We start from the raw sequence: 21578 nt of genomic DNA, 5'->3' as shown, positions 1-21578 counted from the left end.
CAGGCAAAATATCACAGATGCACATTTCAAAAAGCTGACACATTTCAATTAATAAATTATGAATAAAATACTTTTATCTACCTTTGTTGTGTGATCATTTAGTTTTTCTATTCGCTTTGGTCCCAGTGTCTTCTGTTTTATGCAGTGTCTTCTTTCCAGTAGGCTTCCCTCTGCTCCCCACCCTCCCAGTCCCATCCATCTCTTGCTCCTTCCCTCTGCTCCCCACCTCTCCCAGTCCCAACCATCTCTTGCTCCTTCCCTCTGTTCCCCACCCCTCCCAGTCCCATCCATCTTCTGTTCCTTCCCTCTGCTCACCATCCCTCCGTCCCATCCATCTTCTGTTCCTTCCATCCATCTCTTGCTCCTTCCCTCTGCTCCCCACCCCTCCCAGTCCCAACCATCTCTTGCTCCTTCCCTCTGCTCCCCACCCCTCCCAGTCCCATCCATCTTCTGTTCCTTCCCTCTGCTCACCATCCCTCCGTCCCATCCATCTTCTGCTCCTTCCCTCTGCTGTGCCTGACCTCTCCAAATCCCATCCATCTCTTGCTCCTTCCCTCTGCTCCCCACCCCTCCCAGTACCATCCATCTTCCCTCTGCTCCCCACCCCTCCCAGTTCCATCCATCTTCCTTCTACTGCCCCCCCCCGCGAGGTCCAAGATCGTGACTCCGTTTACCCCCTCTCTTCCTCCCTCCCTCCGGCGCAGGCAACAGTCTTCAGCTTTTTCATCGTTCCTGGCAGCGGTAGCGATGTACACGCTGCCTTCGGTCTGCCCCGGAAGCCTTCTCTTCAAGTTCCTGTTCCCACCTATGCGGGAACAGGAACTTGAAGAGAAGGCTTTGGGGCAGAGCCGAAGGCAGCGTGTACATCACTACCGCTGCCAGGAACGCTGAAAAAGACTGCTGCCTGCACCAGAGGGAGGGAGGAAGAGAGAGGGGTAGACGGACACGCTCCTCTCTGTCCGCTTGGCTTCCCTGCCCTCTCTGTCTGCGTCCCCCCTTCCTTTGACGTCAGAGGAAGGCGGGACGCAGACAGAGAGGGCAGGGAAGCCAAGTGGATGGAGAGGAGCGCGTGCCTGCATGTGTTTTTTTTTTTTTAACTAATGGCGCGGCGGCGCCTCGTCATCGTTTGGGGGGGCATTGCCCCCCCTCGCCCCCCCAGTCTACGCCTATGCTTTTAGCCCTGGACGTTTTTGCTTTGTTCCATTATGATAGAAAAATGTTCCAAGTTTTGGGAACACTCAAAGCCCGCCCCCAACGTGCCCCTGACACGCCCCCTTGTGATTTAGACACGCTGCAGATGAACTGCATAGAAAAATGTCTTAAAAATGGGTTTTGAAAATAGTGATTTGGATGTTTTGGACAAAAAAAACCCATCCATCTGCCACTTTCTATTTCGAAAATGAGCCCCTTAATGTGAGCAAGTGCAAAGTGATACATGTAGGGAAGAAAAATCCAAACTATAGCTATCTGGACTTGAGGTCCCTTGCTCGCATCTCCAGGTTCCTGGAAAGAGAATGTCTTGAAAGATGCATTGATAATTGTTATGAAAAGCAAGACGAAAAGAGAGGAAAGAGCTCCTCATGAAATCAAATATGTAGATAATAAACTGTAGTTTGGAGTTTAATCATCTATCGAGTGACATCATTAGAATTTTGAGACAACATTGGCATCTTATGAAGACTTTATATACCTTTTTTGATAAGGAGTTGATGATTGCAAGAAGTAGAAATTTGAAGGCTATTTCGGTGCCTTCTGCATTTGGTAGAACCATGGAACCAGGATTGCTCCACATGGACACTATCCATGTGGTAGCTGTTCAGTATACTCTGTTAATGTTGCAGTTAAGTCCATTAAACATCCATTTACTGGTAACGAATATGTATTAAAATATTATTCTAATAGCAAAACTGAAAAAGTTATTTATGCCTGTTACTGTCTCTGTAAACTTTATATATATATATATATATATATATATATATATATATATATATATATATATATATATATATATATATAAAACGTGGAGGGGCATAATCGAAAGGGGCGCCCAAGTTTTCCTGAGGATGGCCTCGCAGGATGTCCCGGCGAAGGGGTGGGGAAACCCGTATTATCGAAACAAGATGGGCATCCATCTTTCATTTCGATAATACAGTCGGGACGCCCAAAGCTTGACATTTAGGTCGTCTTTAGAGATGGTCGTCCTTAGACTTGGTCGTTTCTGATTTTCGGCGATAATGGAAACTAAGGACGCCCATCTCAGAAATGACCAAATGCAAGCCCTTTGGTCATGGGAGGAGCCAGCATTCATAGTGCACTGGTCCCCCTGACATGCCAGGACACCAACTGGGCACCCTAGGGGGCAATGCAGTAGACTTCAGAAAAAGCTCACAGGTACATAGCTCCCTTACCTTTTGTGCTGAGCCCCCCAACTGTACACCACTACCATAGCCCTTATGGGTGAAGGGGGGCACCTAGATGTGGGTACAGTGGGTTTTCTGGTGGGTTTTGAAGGGCTCACATTTACCACCACAAGTGTAACAGGTAAGGACGCCGGGTCTGGGTCCGCCGGCCTGAAGTGCCCTGCACCCACTAAAACTGCTCCAGGGACCTGCATACTGCTGTCATGGAGCTGGGTATGATATTTGAGGCTGGCATAGAGGCTGGCAAAAATATTTTAAAAAATATTTTTGAGGGCGGGAGGGGATTAGTGACCACTGGGGGAGTAAGGGGAGGTGATCCCCGATTCCCTCCAGTGGTCATCTGGTCAGTTCGGGCACCTTTTTGTGGCTTGGTCGTAAGACAAAAAGGACCAGGTAAAATCGTCCAAGTGTTCATCAGGGATGCCCTTTTTTTTTCATTATGGGTTGAGGACACCCATGTGTTAGGCATGCCCAAGTCCCGCCTTTGATACGCCTCCGACACACCCCTGGGAACTTTGGTCGTCCCAGCGACGGAAAGCAGTTGGGGATGCCCAAAATCGGCTTTCGATTATGCCTATTTGGGCAACCCTGTGAAAAGGACACCCAGATTCTTTGTATTACATAAACTTATAATACTGTGGAGAAGAGGAGATGTGGATAACTTGCTCATCAGGATTGAACAAAAAATGATCTTCGAATTCAAGACTGTTGATCCTTTTGGTTTGAATAAGGAGTTTGATCTTTTAGCTTGCCTTTAATGTTATTTGCAAAGAGGTGGGATACAAATGCAATAAATAAATGTATCACAGGGAATGGCAGTGGGAGTTGAACTGGGCTTCCTTGGTTCACACCCTGCTGCTTTAACCATTAGGCTACTCCTCCATTACTGAAAGCACATAAATAAGAAAGAGGTCGATATTCAAAGCGATTTAATCAGCCAGAAATGGCTCCTGGCTGGTTAAATTGCTTGTGTGTGGCTAACTGGTAATTTTCAGCGGCATTTAACTGGTTAGTGCCACTGAAAATGACTGGTTAGCTCTAATGCAAACCCGGCCATTTTGGGGGCAGAGTCAGCACTTAACCGGCCAAGGTCACCGTATAAATAGGACTGCATAAAAGTCAGTCCTCAGTCCTATCTTTATGCATTTCCCAGTAGCCTGTTAAGTTCTGAATATTGCGTATAGCTACATAGATTGCCTTTATGAAACAGGCAGTACATATTAAAGAGCTGCACAAGAATGGAGATTGCTGGGATTCTTGTGGGGATGGAGGAAGTTACCGTGGGATGACTGCGGGAGTGTAGTCAAAATCTCTGCTAACTCCAGAATGACGCTTGGAATGCACTGAGAGAGGCAACTGGAGCACCAGAATGAGGCTTGGAACTTATAGAGAGGCAGAGCATCAGAATGAGGCTTGGAGTGCCCAGAGACACAGCTGGAACACCATTCTGAGGCTTGGAACAATCACTGGTTGAATAATAAACACCATCTAAAAAAATCAATGGGAGGCTGTTGGGGGAAACAGAGCGCTGCGAGCAAGTAAATAATAATGTTGATTCGTACAGGTATGGGTGGGGATGGAGGAGATAATTGTGGAGATGGGTGGGGATGAAATGGAACTTAGCGGGTACAGGTAGGTATGGGTTAGATTCCATTGGGGACGGGCAGGGATGGGTGAAATTTCTGTTTCCGTGCAACTCTCTACAACATATGCGCTTATGTACCTTGACAGCATAGACACCCTGCAAAAGTGGCATTGTGAGACTCAAAGGTGAAGGGGAACATTATGTAGGAGCTGATAAAGATAAGGTGGAATTGCTTAACAAATATTTCTGTTCTGTGCTCACAGTTGAAGGGCTGGGAGCTGGACCGCAGAAGACAAACACAAATAGGGACGAAGGGGTAGTAGTTCCAGAATGATTTTCAGAGGACTGTGTTCATGAGGAACAGGCTAAACTAAAGGTGGACAAAGCGATGGGGGCTGGATGGCATACAAGTCTATAAACCGCTACTAAATGGACTTGGGAAAAATCCACAATTCCGGGAATAACATGTATAGAATGTTTGTACATTTGGGAAGCTTTCCAGGTGCCCTTGGCCTGGATTGGCCGCTGTCGTGGACAGGATGCTGGGCTCAATGGACCCTTGGTCTTTTCCCAGTGTGACATTACTTATGTACTTATCTGAGGGTACTGAAGCAACTTAGGAAAGTTCTAGCGGCTCTGCTGACTGACATTTTCAGTGCTTATTTATAGTCGGGAGTGGTCCCAGAGAACTGTGGTCCCCTCTCCACAGAAGAGGAAGTTAGGAAAGGTTGGAAACTGCAGGCCAGTAAGTCTGACTTCTGTGGGTAAGTAAATTAATGGAAATGCTTTTAAAACAGAGAATAGTAAAGTTTTTGGAATCCAATGAATTACAGGACCTGAGGCAATATGGTTTCACTGGAGGCAGGTCTAATCAGACAAATCTGATTAATTTCTTTGACTGGGTGACCAGAGAGTTGGATCAAGGGAGATTTATTTGGATGTATTTAGATTTCAGCAAAGCCTCTACATGGTTCCACACAGATGACTAATAAATAAACTGAGTGCCCTCGGTATAGGTCCTAAAGTAATTGCCTGGGTTAGGAACTGGTTGAGTGGAAGGCGATGGAGGGTAGTGGTAAATGGAGCTCATTCTGAGGAAAAGGATGCTACTAGTGGTATGCTGCAATTTTAACATTTTTGTAAGTGATATTACTGAAGGGCTGTCTGGTATAAGGTTTGCCTCTTTGCAGATGATACCAAAATCTGCCTAGGGTAGACACCCTTGATGGTGTGGATAACATGAGGATGTATAGGCTAGAGGAATGATCTGGAATTTGGCAGCTTAGATTTAATGCTAAAAAATACAGGATTATGCATTTGGAGGAGTGGCCTAGTGGTTAGGGTGGTGGACTTTGGTCCTGAGGAACTGAGTTCAATTCCCAGCACAGACAGCTCCTTGTGACTCTGGGCAAGTCACTTAACCCTCCATTGCCCCATGTAAGCCGCATTGAGCCTGCCATGAGTGGGAAAGTGCGGGGTTCAAATGTAACAAAAAAAAAAAGAAACCCTAGGGAACCGTACAGTTTAGGGGATAAAGAACTTTTGTGCATGAAAGAGAAACAGGACTTGGATGTGGCCAAACAGATAAAAAGGCGATGGCAAAAACTAGAAGGATGCATAGGTAGAGGAATGGCCAGTAGGAAAAAGGAGGTGATGATGCCCCTGTATAAGATTTTGGTGAGACCTCATTTAGAATATTGTGCGCAATTCTAAAGATTGCATCTTCAAAAAGATATAAACAGGATGGAGTCAGTCCTGAGTGTGGCTGTTAAAATGGTTACTGGTCTTTGTCATGATGCATACGGGAGCAAAAATCTCAATATATATACTTTTGAAGAAAGGCAGGAGAGGGGAGATATGATAGACACATTTAAATACCTATGCGGCATAAATGCACAGGTGGCGAGTCTCTTTCAAATGAAAGGAAGCTCTGGAAAGAGAGGGCATAGAATGGTGAAAAGGGATAGACTCAGAGTAACCTGAGAAAATACTTTTTCATGGAAAGGGTGGTAAATTCATGGAATGGCCTCCTGGTGGAAGTGGTGGAGATGAAAACTGTATCTGAATTCAAGAGAACTTGAGACAAGTATGTAGGATCTCCAAGGGAGTGATAGAGAGAGTAGATGGCATGAATGGGCAGACTGGATAGACCATATGCTCTTTTATCTGCCTTCATTTTTCTCTGTTATAAAATTGCCCTTCACATGTCTTTGTGCAGCACGCCACACATCTGGCATTTGCTATTCAAGTCATAATAATAAATACAATTGCATATATGTAATAAGATGATGTATCTTGTCTGTGTGTGTTGACTAGAATGTAGGGACCAGGGCTTTTTTTGAGGGGGTACTTGGGGGTACTAAGTACCGGCAGCTTTTCCATTGTCTGCTAAAATTGACCCATGGTCCTCAAGTTTTAATGAAAGAGCTCAGGCCCTACACATCAATTCTGCCTTGTCATAGATTCTGTGACTGTTTGCAGGGGGACTGGCTATTGTGAGGCGGATCCCTCAATGATCACCCCACCCCTGAATGGTGGCCTGGCATTTGATTACCGGCACCTTTTTCGCTAGAACAAATACACTGGTAGGGACTGTCCCTTATATGTGTCTGTTCAGCACTGCCTGTGTCTTGTATCACTGTATTGAAATTCTTTTTCTTCATGTGTCTCTCTTTGAACTGACTGTAAACAGCTTGTTCTTGGAAATGGTCACATATCAAATTAAGATAAACATAAAAATTCATCTGTGGTGGCAACCAGAAGAAGCTAAATCCGTTTATTCAGTGACTCTGAATAAACATGCAATACAATCACCACCACTGCTGAACTACATTTAGTTTGGAGCTGATATTCACCAGGACTAATCTAAACATATAACTTATCTGAATAGTGAATAAATATCCTCACTCAACCGCATAATTTCATGGCCCACCCTCTCTGCCCTCCCTCCACCCATTTCTTATACAGATAGGTTTGGGCTGTTCATATTTTGGGCCTGATACTACCTATATGAAGAAGTTACACATTCACTGACTGCTAGTGCAAATATATCTTCATTTGAATGTTGACCCAATGATTAATAGTGGTTGTACATTTGTGGATTTTTTTTGACAGCGTGCACCTACTGGTTGTCAGTACTGACAGTACCACTGGAGAAGGTACATGTGTAAATGTAAATTAGACTATTGCTAACACAAGACCACATCAGAATCGTGATTTCCAAAGTTTTTCATGCACCGGTCTCTCAAGAGCTGTTGACTCAGTTTGTACAATTTCTATCTTTGTGCTCTGCGTGCATATTTATTTATTTACTTATTTATTTGGATTTATTTACCACTTTTTTGAAGGAATTCACTCAAGGTGCTGTACAGCAAGAATAAGTCAAACAGAAGCAATAGAGAATTATAGCAGTAAAAATATTCAAACAATAATACAAAGCATAGCATAGCATAGTATGCTACACTGGTTTCCACTTAAAGAACTAACAATAAAATGCAAGACAAAGGGAGGACGTTATCAATGTGGGCTACCATTAACAAGTGTTGTTTTACTGTTAACCCCATCTCAGAGCATAACCTGGGACATGTGCTAAAAAAGCTCCAGTAAGTGGTAAAATAACATGTCTTAACAATAGCCCACATTGATAACTACACCCCCCCCCCCCCCAAAATGCTTGGTCAGTTGTGAGCTACTAATTATAAATCCCCGGAGAGAGACAGATAATCCTAATCTATCAAAAAAGTCAATCTCTATGATAACAAAACAATATTTACTGAAGAAACACACGTCTAATAATCAAAAGATAATTATTTACATCTTTAAATTTTTTTGTGTAGAGCCTGGAGAGTTCAGTATAGGCTGCAACTGCAGCCGAGCATTTGAATCAGTGAGATGTGCCGCTATAGTGCGGCTCACTATATAGCTCTATACATCATGTAGTACTCTCCATGCATAGATGTATTTTGCGTGTAAAACTATAAACACTGCCATAAAGTGACATGAAATAAATAAATATAAACTACATGTGCTAATTCAATAAGTATTGCAATTGTTTGGAATCCTCAACTCGCCGGGTGAGAACTTTCACCCCATGAGAATAACTTCAGTTCTGATAAACATACACTGATTTTTATAAGGTTAAAGCACTGGACAATACAGCTAACAGGAGCAGACATCTGAATTCAAAGCTTCATCGCTAATGCCTATACTAAACTCTACACAAAAAAAAATGTAAAGATTTAAATAATTATCTTTTACAGAAGTACATACAGTAAGTATTGCCATACTGGGAAAGACCAAAGGTCCACCAAGCCCAGCATCCTGTTTCCAACAGTGGCCAATCCAGGTCACAAATATCCAGCAAGATCTCCAAAAAGTACAAAACATTTTATACTGCTTATCCCAGAAATAGTGGATTTTCCCCAAGTCCATTTAATAATGGTCTATGGACTTTTCTTTTAGGAAGCCGTCCAAACCTTTTAAAAACTCTGCTAAGCTAACCGCCTTTACCACATTCTCTGGCAACGAATTCCAGAGTTTAATTACATGTTGAATGAAGAAAAATGTTCTCCGATTCGTTTTAAATTTACTACATTGTAGCTTCATCGCATGCCCCCTAGATGCGTGTTTCTTCAGTAAATATTATTTTCTTATCATTGACTTTTTTTGATAGATTTTGATCAGTTGTGAGGGCAACTGCACTCCTATGTCACATTCCATCTAGAAACTGAGAAACATAACTGAATGTAGGTCTGCTGCACCTATCAGAGAGAGGAGAGAGAGGTGTTATACACAGTCACCACCCAGAAAGTGCTGGAGGAGAGTCTCAGATACTTACCGCACCTCTTTCAAAGTCATTGTAGAGGAGTTTGTCAAGCAGGCTTTTTTCACTGCAGCCTTGGGACCCCTCCAGGGTTATGTAAATATCAGAATCGGTGCCTGTCAACCACTGGCTTCCTGTGGCCACCGTCACTTTGTACAAAGCCATAGTTGGGACTTTTGCAGCAGTGGTTAGAGTCCCCAGTGCTTTGGCTGCAAAATCTGTCTCTGTCTTTGCCAGGAAATGTGGTTCCTTTGCCTTATCAGGTGCTACACAGTCCTGCTCTATCCCTCTGTGCTGCGTGCTTCTGGCAGCCTGAGTCATGCACAGGAAAAGAGATTCCCTTTTTATACAGTCCCTTGCCTTGTGGAGCATGAACAGGACACTGTGTTTTGGACCCTATGGGAAGGAGAGAGGGAGGAGTATGGGAAGGAGAGAGGGAGGAGTGTGGGAAGGAGGAGAGATAGTAGATTGCAGCCAAGGGAGATCATTCCTTGTTTTCTTGAGTAATCAGAGAAAGATGCTTGAATTCTTCTCCTTCTGACTTCACGGCTTTTCATTTATCATACTAATATTTTTAGACAGTTGTTGAAGAGGCCTAATAATAGTCTACAGAGCTAAAATGTTAAGTAGCCCTTTTAAGATGTGAATATATTTTCATATATATACACTATAGGGGAATATTTCAGCCAGTATAGAAAAGGCAGGGCATGTACACAGCATTCTAAGCAGCTGATTGAGAATATCTGCTAACTTCTTGTGAGGCTGCAATCACTGTGAACCTGGAGAATCTGTATTTACTTTATACAAAATCCAAATAAGGGTGTGGAAACACAAAGTCAATCCAACTTCAAAATAACATGTTCCACTTCACACAAAGAGAGATTTAAAGTTCAAAAATAAGAAGGAAAAGCCTCAAAGAGCTCCAAATCTAACGATTTATAGAGCTATATGTGATTAAAAAAAAAAGATCTCCTCTTCATCGGCAAAAACTTTCCATTCTTGTGCAGATGGTACCACCTATAAATTGTTCAAATGAAACAGTGCAAATATTCAAAACTTTCAGCAAACAATGTACTTATGTTTAAAGACCTTGTAACAAGATTGTAGCAAACCGGCTTCATAAACAAGAGCAGGATCCCCCCAGGACCAACCATGACCAGCGTTTCGCAAAGCTGCTTCAGGGTCTACAATACCAGGAACCTACAGACAGCACTTCCATCTACACTGCTGTTGACTGACTCCCATCTTTTGTCTTTGGATGGCCCCAAGTGCTCTGATGGCCTTATGTTGTCCTTGTTGTGTCTCCTATGAATGTGTGAGGTATGGCCTGGGGTTAGGGCTGTGGGTTCCGCCCACAGGGGAATTGGGCTGAATTCCCACTGCAGCTCTTTGCAACTCTGGACAGGTTACTTAATCCTCCATTGCTACTGCTATGAGATGTGTACCTACGTTTTCAGTGCTTTGATTTTACCCACAGAATGGTGGTATGGCATATCCCATTCCACCCTCCCATCCTTAACATGTGTTATCAATGATTTTGAGTAGGCTGCAACACATTTTAGTGTATGTAGGGCCATGCTGTTTTGAAGGTCACTGCATACACATTTATTGCTGATGGAGATAGCCATTAATGTGATGCAAGGTAGTCGTTACTTACCTTCCTCTGCCAAGTGCTGCCTAATGTGCTGATTGAGAGACTACTTCAGTCAGCATACATGCCAGAAATACCACCTTAGCACTTCCAAGTCTTGATGCACCCCAAAATATCTGGAAGACTCAAGTTTGAGAGGACATGGTTTCTTATAGACCTGGTTCCTGTATGGCATGTTTTGCTATGCTCCTCAGAGAGGACAGCACAGGTCTGCCATTTGGGGGGTTGGTGGAGAATGTGCAGTCGCAGCATAGCCAGAGGTTCTGTCCAGCATTAGGTGAGAAGTCTACACATGATGATTGTGGATGGCTTTGAGCATTGATATCCATGAAGACTTCACGCACGGAGGTGGTGATGCAAAGGTGGTCATGATGTGTGGGACTTGGTTGTCTCTGCATTTATGAGCTGCTGTCAACATGCATATGTACATGTAGTTATGGACTGACTGACAAGCCTGAGTTTATAGGGGGAGGGGGATCAGATGTGTAGGCCATCATTTCAGTCTTGCATATTGGGAGTTCCATATGGGGTTGGAGGACATGTTCTGCCCTTTCCTGAGCGTGGGGGCCATGGTGACAGGGGAGAGAAATCATGGCAATCCCACCAACTGTTTATGCGGGTGATCCTAGGAATGTATAATGATTGACTGCACTGATGCTGGACACGTAGCAGTACTGCATGATAGATACCTTGCTAGGCTACACCTGATGTGCCTCCATACCCAAATGGCTGTGTCATGAGGGGGGAATCTCCTATGCTGACAGAATAGCTACCTTTTGTGGATCGTGCAGAGCATAGTAAGGAGGTTGCTCTCCTCAGAGTTACAATTGGGTTCCCTCCTGTTAGACATTCTTGAACTCTATTTGTGGACTGTGGAGAGCGCTGTTCCACATGAACAGGAAACTAAATGTCCCAGTTCCTCATGGTCCACGCAGCCCATCCGGCAGACACACACTTCCACACTTCGCCATCCTTAATATCTATGGCTGTGAACAACTGTTTTAGAAAGTGTGGACAACTATCTTCATGCAACCAAGTCTGTTTTGAGAATGTTCATACTATGGATGTCTCTGTGACAATTTTAGAACGCGTAGGGATGTTCATTATTCTATTTCTGTTATCGTGCCATTTATTGGTGTGCTCATAGTTGAACGTTTCTTTTCTGACTTGAATGTCCTTTTGAAAATGCCATTCCACATGTTTATTTTTAACGCCATAAAAGTACAGAGACAGGGGTCAGTAATTTTTTAATATGAGTTCCAAGCTAAATATAATGTTTGGAAAAATGAAACTTCAGGCACTTGCTCTCTAACCTGTGGGGATCCCTCTGGGGTCATTATTGGCTCCCATTCTTTTGAATGTCTTTATGTCTCTCTTCTTACAAAGTATTTGTCTTACTCTGCTTGACAGTCAGTTTAAACCCAAGTATAGAACATTACCATGCATAGACTCAAACGCTTATCAAATTCTTCTTTAATGCAGTAATTAAAATAAGGGAAAACAAAACTTCCAGTTCAGATACATTGGATAAGAGTTGCTGCCCTCTGCAAACTTAGAATCCTTTCTTAACCAGCCCTCCCTAGGCAAAAGGGCCTGGAGCATCAGCTATACACTGAGCAGTAATGTGGTTTATATTTGTTGGTGAAAACTTTGATGGAATCACAGAGGATTTGAAAGGTTCATGCAGCATGAACATATCACGGGCAGTTACAGTTTACAGAAGGAGCATGCTGCGGACTTTTACAGACCGGAAGGAGAGAGGTGGGGGGGGGGGGGGGGGGGGGGGGGGGGGCTAGGCAAGTCAATAGAAAAAGTCCCATAAGATATAGGGAGCTAGAGCATGTGCTCCAGACAACTGCAAGAATACAAGAACTTCTAGTCCTGGTACACAGCATTATTTATTATTTAGATTTTGCTCACACCTTTTTCAGTAGTAGCTCAAGGTGAGTTACATTCAGGTACACTGGGTATTTCCCTGTCCCTGGAGGGCTCACAATCTAAGTTTATACCTTAGGCAATGGAGGGTTAAGTGGACTTGCCCAAGATCACAAGGTTTGAACCGGCCACCTCTGGATTGCAAGACCAGTGCTCTAACCACTAGGCCACGCCTCCACTCCATATATGGGCATCTACATGGTTACCCCCAGATTCTTTATATGGCACCTAGAGTCTGCACGGAGATACACATGTAACTTAAGTAACAAGGTAATCAGCATTTTTAACAATTGGTAATAATTACAATTTATGCACAAAAATCGTTGAGCGTATTCTATAAAGAACTGCACCTAAATTGCAACGCACACAGTTCAAAATAAACGCACATAGCTTATAAGAGGTATGGTTATGGGCATATTTATGTGTGTAATTACAGAATATAGGTCAGTGTGTCTAAATCTATGTTCACGGATTTACACCAGGTTTTTATTGGTGTAAATGGATGCAAGTAGACTCAGCATATTCTGTACACTGCACCTAAATCAGATAGAATACACTTAATTCCACATAGATTTTTTTAGGTGCCATATGTAGAATGTGGCCCTTAGTGCATACTAATTTTTAGCATGCGCTAAAAACACTAATGCACCTTAGTAAACAGTGCCCCAAGTGTTGAAATGCCCTAATCATTCCCCCAACATGCCCCTTGTGATTTGGATGTACTGCAGATGAAAAGCATAGATAAATGTTTGCAAAATAGTTTTCGAAAATAGGGATTTGAACGTTTTGGCAAACAAAACATCCAAATGCTGTCTTATGCCACTTTTTAAATGTTTTTTCTCTTTTGAAAATGAGCCCCTGTGTGTCTTTGTAAGACAGTCTCACCATTACAGCTGAATGTGGCTAAATGTACCTCATGGACAATACTTCACACACAACCCCCACCCCCCCAGAAACAGTCAAACAAAGGTGAGTAAAAACATATAAAAAGAGATGTGCGAATTCAAACAACCTTTATTAATGAGACCTGACAAGGTCACCATGTTTCAGCGGTGAAACCTGCGTCAGGAGTCTAAAACAAAACATAACTAAAACAATTATATAAATAGCTGAGATATAAAAGAGATATGGAAAACACATCAGAACCACAAGAGAAATAATGTAAAACTTAGTACATGTGGAGGGGCATTTTCGAACGGCGCCGGTCATCTCCATGGCCAGCTCTGCAAGTGGGCGGGGCCAACCATATTTTCAAAATGAGGTGGGCGTCCATCTTTCATTTTGAAAATACGGTTGGGGGCTCCCAAATCTCAACATTTGTTTCAAATGCTGAGATCACCAGCTGTAGAGATGGACGCCCTCGGTTTTCAGCCATAATGGAAACCGAGGGTGCCCAACTCAAAAACGAAGAACTCCAAGGCATTTGGTCGTGGAAGGGGCCAGGATTCGTAGTGCACTGGTCCCCCTCACATGCCAGGACACCAACCAGGCACCCTAGGGGGCACTTCTACAAATTACCAAAAAAAAAAATTGCTCCCAGGTGCATAGCTCCCTTACCTTGGGTGCTGAGCCCCCAAACCCACTTCCCACAACTATACACCACTACCATAGCCCTAAGGGGTGAAGGGGGGCACCAACATGTGGGTACAGTGGGTTTCTGGTTGATTTTCAAGGGCTCCCATTTTCCACCACAAGTGTAACAGGTGGGGGGGGGGGGGATGGGCCTGGGTCCGCCTGCCTGAGGTGACTGCACCCACTAAAATTGCTCCAGGGACCTGTATACTGCTGCAATGGACCTGAGTATGACATTTGAGACTGGAAAAAAAATTCTACAAGTTGTTTTTTTTAGGGTGGGAGGGGGTTAGTGACCACTGGGGGAGTCAGGGGAGGTCATCTCTGATTCCCTCTGGTGGTCATCTGGGCAGTTCGGGTACTTTTTTGTGACTTGGACCTATAAATAAAGTGACCAAAAAAAGCGGACCAAATTCTTGCCAGGGACGCCCATTTTTTCGGGCGTCACGGTGACAGAAAGCAGTTGGGGACGCCCAAAATCGGCTTTCGATTATGCTGATTCTGGCTCCCCTGAGAGAAGGGCGCTCATCTCCCGATTTGTGTCGAAAGATGGGCACCGTTCTCTTTCGAAAATGAGCTGGATAATTAAATAGTAAAAAAGAACCAATGTATAACACACAACCTTATATGTAAATGAGAAAGGACATACCAAAATTTCAGGCTGATATAAAAGAACCTTCAGATATATACTGAAACAAAACAAGCACCTGTGTGTAGCAGCAAAAGAGAGATTAACATCAATTATCTATTAGAATCTATTGATATGGGACTCAACAGTGATAAAAATACAAATGAGTTTAGTATAAAAGAATTGAACATCCTTTGGTGAAAATCACAAATTGCACCTCAGCAGTCAGTATAAATTAGAAAGCTCAACATAAAAAGTGTTACAAGTGAAATAAATGTGATGCAAAATAATAACAAAAACACAGAGCAGAAATATTTTAGTACCCCTGAGACAAAGACTATCGCTAAGCAAATTTGTAGCGATAAACTGTGAAGAAATCCAACTATAGTGAAGGAGCAGTAGTGTTTATTGCCCGAAGCAAACACCAAGAACATGAACGTAAACATATGCATAGTTAACAACACAACTACGTAAAAACAAAACACAAATGTGAAAGGTTGTGCAAAGCAACTAACGACCCGAAAATATAAACAACTTTAAAGGGCCTTTTACAAAGGTGTGCTTAAAAATGGCCTGTGGTAGTGTAGACGTGTTTTGGGCACGCGTAGAATCATTTTTCAGCGCACCTGTAAAAAAATGCCTTTTAAAAGTTCTGCCAAAAATGGGACGTGCAGCAAAATAAAAATGGCCATGCATCCATTCTGGGTCTGAGATCTTACCGCCAGCCATTGACCTAGCGGTAAGGTCTCACACGATAACCGGGCGGTAATGGTCTTCAACGCATGTAGAATGACGATTGCTGTCCAATTACCTCCCACGCACCAGAAAATAAAACTATTTTCTGTTGCCTGTAGCTGACATGCGTCAAAAATTAAATTACCACAAGGGCCACACGGTAACTCAAAATTGATATGTGTTGGGTACACATAGGCCCCACGTGGCTTTGTAAAAGGGCCCCTAAATGAACACAGAACATGTACCAATTATAAAAATAACGGGTGTGAGATTAAATTATGGGCTTGCACGAAGACCTAATAGCTATCCATGAAAAATGCGGTGAAAAAAGCAGTGGAGAAGATGACAGCAACTTAACGGAGCTGGCAAAAGAACTGGCTCACAATACGTTAAAGTATAACAAAGCAATAGCTAACGTGTCTGTAAATGAATAAAACCAAGAAGAGTCAAACTGAGCCACTTTGTGCAAAATAGATGTATAAATGAGAGAAGAAGGGCTGCCTACCGTATGGTACATCAAACCACGGGAGGAAATAATTGATCCACGCTTGCTACAACCAACCATTTAAAACGTTAGTGCTGACGCACCATGCAACAGCCATAAAAAAAGAATATTCATAAAGCGTATGCAAAGCACCAATAATGCCAAGCAAAAACAGGGGAAAACAGCAGGGATGATGAAGGCAGCAAGTGATAAATGGTAAGGGAGTGAAATAGCCAGTGCAATGTGTCCAATAATGAAGGGACGTAATTAAAAAAAAACAACAGAAATGGCATAACGCTAAAATAGAAATTAATCCAACTGGAACCTAAGGAGCCATTTTTTACAAAGCGGCGGTAGGGCTACCGAATGTATAGCGTGTGCCAAATCGACACTACCGTCCGAGTAGCGTATCCACCCGGCAGTAATGTCGAAGTTGGTGTTGGAATGTAATTGTATTTTACATGCATTGCCTGTCACCTATTATTTCTCTGTGATTACTCTGTGACCTCTGATGTGAATTACTTAGAGAGGTCACACAGCTATGCAACTTCCTGTGGGGGTTAGATGCAGCACATGCAGCACATGGAGCACATGGAGCTCATGATCTCTCCTAACCTGAGAGGATCTATGGTGGTGTGAGCATCCATTACCATCTAAGCACATGGAAGGAGCTGATAATACAAATGTATAGTAATATGTAAATATAAGCCTGTCTGATTATAATCTAACTACAAACTGTGAGTAAACAGATGTTTTGTTACTTCAACTTTAAAGTGACTCAGCAGTGAATTATTCAGGGGTGAATGAGAGAGAGATGAAGAAAGAAATTAACATTTCTAAAGCTGAAGCTGTGTGTACTAAAATCTGCTAATTATTTACTACAAATAATCCAACAAAAGGGTTATGGGCCCAGGGCTCAGGAATTGAAAAAGAAGAGAAATATTACCAGGCAAAAAAAAAAGGCCACATTTTTCTCTTAAGTTTTAAAGGAAAGATTCAGTCTGTCTCTCTCTCCCCCCACACAGCAGACAGAAGGCTAAGAAAATGGCTGAGGGAAGAAATTCACCATTGTTCTATTCTCTCAAGGTGCCTAAATTAACTGAGTTTAATTATCGGCAGTGGGAATTAAGATTCATATGTCTCCTTCGAGCAAAAAGATTAAATATATGCTTAGACCAAGACAGAACAGATGAAAATATGGCTGAATGGGACAATGCAAACTATTATGTGAAGTGCATGCTTTTGGAAGCTCTCTCAGAGAAACAAGCCATATTAGTGGAGGGAAAAGATACACCAAAGGACATTTTATATAAACTGAGAACTATGTATGCAACTACATATGCAAAGCAGCAACCAATTTGGTTAGCAGAGTTGAATGAAACCAAATTAAGGGATAAAAGTAAATGTAATGATCACATTATGCATCTTATGTCTTCATTTCAAAAGCTAGAACTTTCAGGAATTCCCATGTGTGATGCATTGAAAAGAGCATTTCTTTTTACCTCACTATCAAAGAAGTTTGATGTTTTTAGGTCTGTAAATGAGGCCATTGAAGGGCAATCTTTTGAACAGGCAACATCAAAACTAAGGCAGGAATGCATAATAAATGATTCTGAGGAGATGTGTTCTCAAAGCAAGTCAGAGAGAAATGAAACAAATTTCTTGGCAAAGAACAGAGGAAGGCGGAGCTATGGGAAAACTCCACCCAAGGGCAAGCTGATTTGCTACTCATGTGGAAAGGAGGGACATGTATCTAAATGGTGTAAGGAAACACAAAACACTCCCTCTAGCTCACCTAAGCCAATGGAACTAAAGAATTTTCAAACCAGGAAATGTATGAAGGACAAAGATAAACACAAAGGCTTTCTAATGGCAGAAAAATCTTTGACTATGGTAAATAATAATTCAAATGAAAGTACTTGGATTTTGGATTCAGGGAGCACATGCCATTTAACCAATTGTAAGAATTTCTTTCAGGAAATGTGTCCAGAAGAAGGAATTCTTAAAACTGCAAACGCAGGGACTGTTAAGATCCAAGCAAAAGGTATTGGATTCTTAAAATGCAAAGTGTCTAATGAAGTTAAAGAAATTCCTGTAAGTGATGTCTTGTATATTCCCCAAGCAGTTTGCAATATGCTTAGTGTATCTACATTAGATAAGAAGGGATTTGTGATTCATTTTGAAAACAGTAAGTGCACAATCTCTAAAAATGATGAAGTGTATGCTGAAGCTTTTATGCATAATGATGTTTATAAACTGAGTATTTCAGGTGAAGCCTCACATATGGCGCAAGTAAGGAAGAATGATGGTAAATGTAGTCTGGAAATCTGGCACCGCCGCCTGGGACATCGTGATTCTAAGGTGATCCAGGATCTTTACAGTAAGCAACTGGCCACTGGCATTCAGATAAGTGCAGATGCTGGTAAAATGGAGAAATGCATAGACTGTGTTACTCAAAAAGGTGTGAGACCCTCATTTCCTGCATACACAGGAAATAGGAGTAATAAAGTGCTGGACTTAATACACAGTGACTTATGTGGACCGTTTAATATCCCATCATTGGGAAATAACAGATTTGTGCTAATATTCTTGGATGATTTCTCTAGATATTGTGTGGCCTATTTGCTGAAAGAGAAAAGTCAAGTCACAGACATGCTGAAGAAATACGTAGCCATGGTGAGCAATAAATTTGAAAGAAAACCAAAGGTTCTTCAGACCGACAATGGTGGTGAGTTCACTTCACAAAGCATGCGCACATTTCTAGAACAAGAAGGCATTCAGCATATCACAACAGTAGCTTATACACCAGAGCAAAATTCTGTTGCAGAGAGAAAATTTAGGTCACTTGTGGAAATGACCAGATGTATGCTGTCAGATAGCAATCTCCCTAAAAGACTATGGGGGGAAGCCATTCTCACAGCAGTGTACCTACAAAACAGAATGCCAACTAAAGGCGCTGAGCGCACACCACATGAGACATGGCATGGTAGGAAGCCAAACCTGTCACACATAAGAACATTTGGAAGTACAGCATATGCTCATGTACCAAAGCAAAGAAGGCATAAGCTGGATTCCACAACAGAAAGGGGCATTTTAGTTGGCTATGCTCCAGGACACAAAGGATATAGAATTTTGAATCTGAAAACTGGCATTGTTGGCATAAGACATGTTACATATTTTGATGAAAACAAAAGGGTTGATAAAGGCTGGATTATCCCAGATGAGCCTTATCATCCAGAATATGAAACTAGAACCATAATAGACATGCCAGTGTATATAAATGCCATACCAAGGCAGATGTCTGAAAGCAACTCACCTGTATCTAACGAGGAACAGGCAGAGGAAGCAGACACAGAAAGGATCATTGAAGAAGACAGTACAGTTGGAGAAGGGGAATCAATTGTAGAAGAACTCTCAGATTTAGAGGATGCGGAAAGGTCAGACCAACCTGTAGTCAGACGCTCATCCAGGGAAAACAAAGGTGTTCCACCCCCAAGACTGTCTTACCTAACAAAGTCAGCAGAAGCTCAAGAGCCCTTAACATGGGATGAGATTGAGAAAATGCCAGCAGAAGAAGCTGCTGAATGGCATAAAGCTGCACAAGAAGAAATTGATGCATTGGATAAAAATAATACTTGGATTCTTACAAAATTACCTCCTGGCAAGAAAGCTATAGGATGCAAATGGGTATTCAAGTTAAAAAGGAATGCACAAGGAAAAGTGGAAAGGTATAAAGCCAGATTAGTCGCAAAGGGATATCTTCAAAAATATGGAGAAGATTTTGATGAAGTGTTTGCACCTGTAGTGAAACACACGACAATCAGAACACTTCTGAGCATTGCAGTCTCAAAAGGCATGCAAGTCAACCACATTGATGTGAAAACAGCGTTTCTTCACGGAGATATAACTGAAGACTTGTACATGGAACAACCAACAGGTTTCATAAATACAAAACAAAGACAGCTAGTGTGTAAATTAAACAAAGGTCTTTATGGATTAAAGCAAAGTGCAAAATGTTGGAATGAAAAATTGCATGAAATATTGACAAATTTAGGATTTAAGCAAGGTGAAGCAGATAAATGTTTGTACACTAGGTGCACAAATGGACAATATGCATACATTTTAGCTTTTGTTGATGATCTGCTCATTGCAAGCAAAAGTGAGCAAGAGTACAAGGACATTGTAAAATGTTTAAACCTCAATGTTGAGATAAAAGAACTGGGTAATGTGTCATACTATCTTGGTATAGAAATTGAGAAACAAAATGATGGTTCTTATCTTCTAAGCCAGAAGCAGAAAATAAATGAGCTTATTGAAAGTTTAGGTATGCAAGATGCCCAAGTTGTAAGCACTCCCATGATCACTGATTTTCTGAAGGATGAAACAGTAAGAGAACCTTTACCAGATAACATCCAATATAGATCAGCCATAGGTAAGCTTTTATATCTAGCTACCACATACAGGGCTGATATAGCAAATGCAGTAGGAATTTTGAGCAGAAGGGTCAGCTCACCTACCAAATCAGATTGGACTGCAGTTAAAAGGATGGTAAGGTATTTAAAAGGTACCATTGATTGTAAATTAAAGATTTCAGCCAATAGTAATCCAAAACTAATATGTTACTGTGATTCAGATTGGGCAGGGGATCATTCTGATTATAAATCCACAAGTGGATATGTGTTTATGTATGGAAATGTACAAATTTCATGGGCCAGTCATAAACAAAGTATTGTGAGTTTGTCTTCTACAGAAGCTGAATATGTGGCCGTATCGGAAGCGTGCAGAGAACTGATGTGGATTGAAAAACTTTTGCTGGATTTCGGAATAGCTGAAAAGAGACCAATCCAGATAATGGAAGATAATCAGAGCTGCATCCGACTGTCACAGAATGACAAGGTTCAGTCACGCACCAAGCACATCGCAACGAAATACCACAACGTGCGAGAGTTGGCAAAAGAAGGGGTCATCAGTCTACACTATTGTCACACCAGTGAGATGACAGCTGACATCATGACCAAACCGTTACCCAGAGAACATTTTGTGAATCTGCGTATAAAGCTTGGACTTTGTATGAATAAATAATTGCATGACAGTTATGCATGAGAAGGGGTTTGTTGGAATGTAATTGTATTTTACATGCATTGCCTGTCACCTATTATTTCTCTGTGATTACTCTGTGACCTCTGATGTGAATTACTTAGAGAGGTCACACAGCTATGCAACTTCCTGTGGGGGTTAGATGCAGCACATGCAGCACATGGAGCACATGGAGCTCATGATCTCTCCTAACCTGAGAGGATCTATGGTGGTGTGAGCATCCATTACCATCTAAGCACATGGAAGGAGCTGATAATACAAATGTATAGTAATATGTAAATATAAGCCTGTCTGATTATAATCTAACTACAAACTGTGAGTAAACAGATGTTTTGTTACTTCAACTTTAAAGTGACTCAGCAGTGAATTATTCAGGGGTGAATGAGAGAGAGATGAAGAAAGAAATTAACATTTCTAAAGCTGAAGCTGTGTGTACTAAAATCTGCTAATTATTTACTACAAATAATCCAACAGTTGGCACGTGCTGTTTCCTGTGGTAGAAAATATTTATCTATTTCCTACTCTGGGGGGTCATTCCTGGGGTAATCGGCAGCATGGCCACATTGGCACACTCTGCATGAGTGCCGCTAGGCCAATGGGTGACACTAAGGGTTCAGGCAGTAAATAGATGTGCGCTACCTTTAATTCT

The 21578-nt window shown here is 42.1% G+C and overlaps 1 protein-coding gene across 1 annotated transcript in view; it reads right to left on the bottom strand.

Annotated features, from left to right (window-relative positions):
* The window catches only part of LOC115470373 (arachidonate 5-lipoxygenase-like), a 104745-nt gene extending 95574 nt beyond the window's left edge, over positions 1–9171 (bottom strand). Inside the window, exon 1 of the mRNA XM_030203482.1 lies at positions 8843–9171. Coding sequence (XP_030059342.1) covers positions 8843–9148 — 306 coding nt within the window. The 5' untranslated portion in view covers positions 9149–9171. The remainder of the gene's footprint in view (positions 1–8842) is intronic.
* Between the last annotated feature and the right edge of the window lie 12407 nt (positions 9172–21578).

This window comes from Microcaecilia unicolor, chromosome 5 (assembly GCF_901765095.1).
Source record: "Microcaecilia unicolor chromosome 5, aMicUni1.1, whole genome shotgun sequence".
Taxonomy (NCBI): domain Eukaryota; kingdom Metazoa; phylum Chordata; class Amphibia; order Gymnophiona; family Siphonopidae; genus Microcaecilia; species Microcaecilia unicolor.
The sequence above is the reverse complement of the archived record's forward strand: the minus strand, read 5'-3'. Positions and strand labels throughout refer to the sequence as shown.